The sequence below is a fragment of the Herpailurus yagouaroundi genome, unplaced genomic scaffold (genome assembly GCF_014898765.1).
Source record: "Herpailurus yagouaroundi ecotype Mexico unplaced genomic scaffold, PumYag 67081, whole genome shotgun sequence".
NCBI classification, from domain to species: Eukaryota; Metazoa; Chordata; class Mammalia; order Carnivora; family Felidae; genus Herpailurus; species Herpailurus yagouaroundi.
In genome coordinates this window covers 1,361-7,983 of record NW_024419933.1, presented here as the reverse complement: position 1 = coordinate 7,983, position 6,623 = coordinate 1,361, and the positions used below count along the sequence as shown (strand labels likewise).

The 6,623-nt window shown below is 66.6% G+C and overlaps 1 protein-coding gene across 1 annotated transcript in view; it reads right to left on the bottom strand.

The window, feature by feature from the left end:
• Nucleotides 1–393: 393 nt before the first annotated feature.
• LOC121024761 (A disintegrin and metalloproteinase with thrombospondin motifs 7-like) overlaps nucleotides 394–6,623 on the bottom strand; it is a 7,169-nt gene continuing 939 nt past the window's right edge. Inside the window, exons 2-9 of the mRNA XM_040466988.1 lie at nucleotides 6,349–6,441; nucleotides 5,881–6,026; nucleotides 5,627–5,796; nucleotides 5,331–5,464; nucleotides 4,373–4,493; nucleotides 3,096–3,340; nucleotides 2,531–2,672; nucleotides 394–602 (exon numbers count right to left, since the gene is read on the bottom strand). Coding sequence (XP_040322922.1) covers nucleotides 472–602; nucleotides 2,531–2,672; nucleotides 3,096–3,340; nucleotides 4,373–4,493; nucleotides 5,331–5,464; nucleotides 5,627–5,796; nucleotides 5,881–6,026; nucleotides 6,349–6,441 — 1,182 coding nt within the window. The 3' untranslated portion in view covers nucleotides 394–471. The remainder of the gene's footprint in view (nucleotides 603–2,530; nucleotides 2,673–3,095; nucleotides 3,341–4,372; nucleotides 4,494–5,330; nucleotides 5,465–5,626; nucleotides 5,797–5,880; nucleotides 6,027–6,348; nucleotides 6,442–6,623) is intronic.

Below are 6,623 nucleotides of genomic sequence, written 5' to 3'. Positions count from 1 at the left end.
CAGGACGCAGGGGACAATCTCCCAGGCACTCGGGGCGCAGGCGGGTCGGGTCAGGGCCCAGGGGACAATCTCCCAGGCACTCGGGGTGCAGGTGGGTCAGGACTCCGGGGACAATCTCCCAGGCACTCGGGGTGCAGGTGGGTCAGGACTCCGGGGACAATCTCCCAGGCACTCGGGGTGCAGGTGGGTCAGGACTCCGGGGACAATCTCCCAGGCACTCGGGGTGCAGGCGGATCAGGTCAGGGCCCAGGGAACAATCTCCCAGAGCTGCAAGCCCCGAAGCCCAATGACAGGACCTCCCCAGGGGGCTGGGCAAGACCCAAACCCTAGTGACCAGGGACATCCTAGGCCAGCTGCTCCAGGCTGGGGTGGTGGTGGCCACGACCTGGGCCTTTAGCCCCACTCCCTCAGCCCCTCCTGTGGGCCCAGGATGTGGGGTCTGTGGCAGGGCCAGGAGCGGTCAGGGCGGGCTCACCGGGCAGGGCACGGCTCCTCGCTGCACTGCCTCTGGCGGTCATCAGGCCGGACCAGGGGGTCACAGTGTCTCTCGTCCACGGGCCCCACCTGTCGCTCGGTACAGTGCACAGTCTGCCTCTGCATACCTGGGGGGCCACAGGGGCTCAGCCTGGGCCCGGCACCCAGGGTGCCCCCTGCCCGGGCTGCCCCGCACCCAGAGACAAGGCCACACCCGCTCCTCTAGAACCCTCCCAGAACAAGGCCTCCGCCTCCACCCCTAGATGGGGACCAGAGCGTGGAGGGTCGTGGCGTTGAGGGCCCAGCCCCTTGGCGTCCTAGCTGGGAGGCTTGGGCGGCTCACCTGGCCTCTCTGAACCTCCGTGTATTTATCTGTAAGTGGGAGGAAGAATAACACCTGCCTCGAAGCCAGGGTGTGAGGACAACACGTGGTCGTGCAAACCCAGCCTCCCCTCCCAGCAGGATCAGCGCTCAGAAAAGGCGGAGCGAGGCCACTCACCAGACCCCCGAACATTCCTCTCCAGCCCGCCTTTGTCACTGTTCCTGTCCCCCAGCCACCACCTGCCTCTGGGCCTTTGCACGACTGCACTCTTCCCCTCGGACACGTACCCCACACTGTCTCCGGTGGCAGGACCGTCCAGCAGGCCCTGCCTTCCCCTGCTTCCCTCACAGGCCAGAAGACCAGGTCTCCTTGGCCTGAGCCTTCCGTCCTGTCCACTCCTCCTCCCCTAACAGAATTCTGGTTCTCTGCGAGGACCTGCTGAGAACACTCCCCATGGGAGTTCCTGTGTGCGAGGGAAGGACACAGGGAGAAAGGACACGAGTCTCTCCCCTGGGGGTCAGCCCCTCGCCCCTTCCTTCTTCCTGCCTGGACCCCAAGAAGGGGGAGGGCGGGGCTACCTTGACACACGTGAGGGGAACACTCGGATGGGGAGAGAGGTCCTGGGTCCCTAAGGCCACCCCGAGCCACCTGCACTGGTGCTCCACCTGGCACCCCACGACCTGCAGCGCCACACGCCCCTCAGCCGCCCACCTGTGAAGCGGCCGTCCGCTGACCCCCAGGGCCCGGTCTAACGGGTCTGCGGTCATGTTTGTAAACATAAAGACGCTCTATGGGACAGGATACTTTTTGAGAGCTTTTGAGAATTTCTGCCAGGTTTCCGTGTGTCGGTTTCTACTTTATCATCACACGAGGTTTTTAAGGAGTGTTTGAGGGGTACCTGGGTGGCTGAGTCGATGAAGTGTCCAATTTTTTATTCGGCTCAGGTCGTGATCTCGTGGTTCATGGGTTTGAGCCCCGAGTCAGGCTCTGCGTGGACAGCACAGACCCTGCTTGGGATTCTCCCTCTCCCCCCACCCCCTCTCTGCCCCTCCCTGACTCGTGCTCTCAAAATAAAAAACTAAAAACTAAAAAGGAACGAGAAGACGTCTGTCCCAGACTCATAATGCTGAGATCCCTGGACACTGAGGGGCACTGGGGGTGACGAGCCCCGGGGAACAGGGGTCAGCGACACTGTTACACGTCTCATAGAGTTGGAAGAAATGAGTGCGTGTGGGGAACGGGCCACTGGGCCCAGAGGCTCAGAGCGGGGGTGGGGACACGCCGGTGGTCCTGGCTCCCTCCTCCCCACCCCTCCTCCTCCTCCCGATCCCCCCTGCGAAGCCCCTCCTGGGGCAGCAGCCAGGGAGCACCAGGCTCTGGGCCGCCCAGGAAGGAGCCGCAAAGCCCGTCTGCAGCAGGAGGTGCAGGAAGGAGCCCACGGAAGACTGTGAGGACGAGGGTCCGGTGTCCGGAGAGAGACAGAAGCACCGGTGAGGGGCCTGCTGAGCAGTGAGAACGAAGGAAGGGGCAGCCGGCGCGTCTCTGGGGACACAGCGCCAGCAGCTGAGACACACCGGGCGCTCAGCACATGTCCGGTCCTGTGCCGGCCTCTCCCCCGAAGGACCCAGGGACAGGGCTGCCGGCGGCCCCGCTCTGGACACGGGGTCCCGAGAGCCACACGTAAGCAGCCAGCCGGAGGCTGAAGCCGGGCACCGTGCCCACCCCTTTCCTCACCTGTACCACAGGTGACCGTGCACTGGCTCCAGGGCCCGTGGCTCCAGGAAAACTCGGGCGGCTGGCCGTGGCCGTGGCCATCCTCCTCCCTGTGGATGGTGTACTCGTAGCGCACCCCGGGGTTGCTCTCCTGGAAGAGCAGCTAAGGCGGGTGGGCAAGGGGCCCCGTGAGCACGAGGCGTCCCCACCGCCCACCCAGGGCCATGAGCACGAGGCGTCCCCACTGCCCACCCAGGGCCCCACGAGCACGAGGTGTCCCCGCCACCCACCTGGGGCCACGAGGCGTCCCCACCGCCCACCCAGGGCCCATGAGCACGAGGCATCCCCACGAGCATGAGGTGGCCCCACGAGCGGAAGGCGTCCTGCCACCTGCCCAGAGCGATCACTGGAAGGGACCCAGCCCCAGCCACCTCTGGGACCTGGGGCTACAACGTGGGGCTGTCTTAGACACGGGGGAAGGGAGGCAGAGGCAGAGGCCCAGGGCCCTGTCTCACCGTGGGGCAGGCGGTGCTGGACCCCCGGGGCCCGACTCTTCCCCCCACCCTGGGCCTCAGGAGGCAGGCACCTGGATCCAGACGGGCTCGTCGGTGGGGCCGGGGGCCGTGAGGTTCTCCCAGTTGCCTGTGCGCGCGTACGTGAAGGTGGTGCCTGCCACCGGGTAGTCCCCGCCCCACTGGATGGTCCAGCCCCCGTTGAGGAAGTACTTGTGAGGGTCCTCGCTCCGCAGGGCCAGGAAGTTGGCGGCCTCAGCCACCTCCTCGATGCGGATCTCACGGGCGCCAGCCGGGATCAGCCCCACGTCCACGTACCCTGTTGGCCAGGGGGTGTACAGACGCTAAGAGGCTGACCGTCCCCTTCCCTCGCCCCCCTTCCCGCTCCACCCGGCCTGCTGACGGCAAAGGTCCCACCACCAGCCCGGGGGCCCGAGCTCCTCCAGAAGGCAGAGGGTCCCATGTGTCCTAGGTCACCTAAACCTAGAGGGGACCCTCAAATCCTGCTCCCGTGACCCATGCCCCTTCACGCCTCTCCTGGATGCCTAGGCTAGCTGGGCCCTTCCCGGGGACATCCTCCGTGCTGCCCACACAGCCCGTTCCTGTTCCTTCACTGACTCTATGCGCTTTACCCAGTGACGCAGGGGCTGCCGTCACCCGCATCTGACCGATGAGGAAACTGAGGCCCAGACAGATTAAGTAACGTGCCCGAGGGTCCTGCTGGGGTATGAATGGGGCTCCAGGGTCCGAGCGTCCTGGCCCAGCGCCCGAGGCCCCGCTCCTTACAGGTGCCTGCACAGAGATGCACCCGGGCCTTGGGGACACAGCTCTTTCCTGCGTGAGACCCTCCTCCCATCTCACCTGGGTCTTTCACGCACCAGCTAAACTCCCCCCTCCTCCAGGAAGTCTCCCCTCACCTCCCTGGGTCAGGACCTCCTTCCTCACAGCCTGCTGGGCCCCCCACAACTGCACCTGCCACACTGAAAGCTTTCGTCACCTGTCGCTGTGAGCTCCTCACCTTCAAGCCCCCCTCACCCAGCACACGCAGCCGGCACTCACACGGCTGAGGGGGTAGAGTTGGGGGGGGGGCAGCTCTCTGAAGCCTCACAAGAAGGCGGTAGCCTCTGAAGGGGCTGGCGCCACCCATAAGCCTCATCAGCCAACCCGGGGTCCCCGGGGCAGAAGGACTCCCCTGAGTACACGTCTCTGTGTCTGGGCCAAGGTGCCCGACGCCCGAGAGGACCCAGCAGGGTGGTCTCCCTGCCTCCAGTCTCTAGCCCGGGCGGGACCCTGGGGATCAGGCAGCGCTGCCGAGTTAGGAGAACCACCCCCCCCCCCCGCAACCGCATACCCAGGCCCTCAGACTCCTCGAAGGTCCCGCTCACGGTGTGGCAGGTGGAGCCATTGCCGTGGCACACGCCACAGCGGTCCTCGACAGCACCCGAGTCAATCTCGAAGTCACAGCCCACGTTCTGGAACACACGGGAGGGAAGCCCCAGTGCCTGGCCACCAGCTGGCAGCCCTCCCTGGCCCCTGCCGCCAGGGTCCGCTGGGGTCCGCCAGGGTCCGCTGGGGTCGGCCAGGGTCCGCTGGGGTCCGCCAGGGTGGGAGCAGGCCCCCACTCTGCCTGTCCCCGGGTGTGACACAGGGGGATCCATGCGTGCAGTGAGGCCATGCTGAGGGGGCACGAGGTACGGGGGGGGGGCCTTTCACAAAGAGCTACAGCAGGCAGGGCACTGGCACCCCAGGAGCTCCCCCAGTGTGGGCGAAAGTTTCCCGGAAACAGGAATCTGTATCAGAGGCCCCGGGCAAGCGTGTCCCTGCCACTCTGGGCCCCAGTGCTTCGGGTGGGGGACAGCGGCTGGGACACGGGTGGGGAAGAGGCCGGGGCTGACACCAGAAGCGAGCACACACACTGCCGGCATTACTGACACTCATCTGCCAGGTTCGGGGCCCTGCATGCCCCTGCAGTGGCGTCACCGAACCCGGTGACAGGGGTGCAGAACCGGCCACTTTCTCTCTCAGAGGACACCACTGCCTGGGGTCATTCAGCCAGTAGGAGGCTGACCTGGGCTCTGGCTTCCCAGCAGGGGCTGTGCAGATGTGGGCCGAGCTTCAGAGGCTCAGAAAGCAGGAAGGGAGGAGGGGAGGAGGGCCACGGTGCAGGGGCTGGGGGTACAAGGTCCGCCTGTGAGGGGCTCCAGTGCTGGTGGGGGGGGGGGGGTGGCCTTTGCTGACGGGGGCCAGAGGGGGACCAGGAGGGAACCCGGGGCAGCCGGTGTGGGAGACACCCCTCCTGTCGGGCATACCTTGCAGATGCCGTTGATGCAGAGGTCGTGGCCGGGCCGGCCCTGGTGGCAGGGGGTGCCATCCACCACAGCGTCCCTGAGCTTCTCAGCAAAGTACTCGCTCGAAGGCCGGCAGTGCAGCTCACAGGGGCTGGCTGGGGGCCCAAAGGGAGAGCCGTGAGGGACAGCCGGGGCGGGCGTCGCACTGTGTGTCAGGGACGGGCTGGAGGCTCCAGGGACGGCTCGGCCCGGCTGGGGTGGGGTCCCGGCTCCTGCCACCCGCCCCCTGGCCCCTCCCCGTGGGCGACAGGACTCACCGTCGTTGAGCACCGGCACCCAGGTGTGTAGCTGGCCCTTGTAGAGCATGGCGTCAAAGTGGCTGCACTGGACGTGGCGGAACGAGGGGCGGCCGGGGGGGCAGGCCTGCAGGTTGCACAGACGGAAGCGCTTCCGCTCGCCCACACAGTACTTGCCCTTGTACTTGGGCCTGTTGGGGGGCGGGGGAGGCAGAGTGAGTACACGGTGAGCGCGGTGCGGCCGCGTCCCCGGGTGGCCCCAGCCCCACACTCACACAGGCTGTGTGCACCGCCGTTCAGCACTCTGCACGCCCACACCACAGCTCCGCGAGCAGACGGACCAGGGGCTCCAGCCCGACCAGCCGCCGTCCACAGCCTCAGGCCGGAAGCCGACAGGAACACACTCCCCGTTCAGACACCACTACCGAGACACCCGACCAGGTGGAGACGCGCACCCAGGCCAGTCAGCTATCCCCGCCCTGGTGACACTGTGGCAGCTGGGGGGCCGGGGCAGGCAGAGGACAAGACCAAGGAGAGAGGAGGCTCCTCCCAGTGGTGGAGGCGCACAGGAAAGACAGAGCCCAGGTGCCGGCTTCCTGGTCCAGCGCGCAGGCTGGACAGGGCAGAGAGGCTGGGCTCCGACACAGCCTGAGCCAAGGCTGCCTGCAGAGCAGAGGCACGCTGGGAGCCCCACCCCTCCCCCCCACCTGACACTGTCCCCCCCACCTGACACTGTCCCCTACCTTGCTCTCCCCACACCTGGTGCCGTCCACAGCTGCATCCAGCTTGGAGTGACAGGTGGTCCCCACGGAGCACCAGAGTGTGTGGCACACATTCTGCAGGGAGGACACAGGCCATGCCCTGACCCCTCCCTGCTGCCTCCACCCGCCCACCCCTCACCACCCTGTGTGGGGCTGGCACAGGGTGGGAGTCTGCAAATGGGATTCCCAGAGGGCCCTTCCCATCTTCTCCCAAACAAGGGGCGCTGGGGGCACCCGGCACTGGGGCTTGTTCAGAA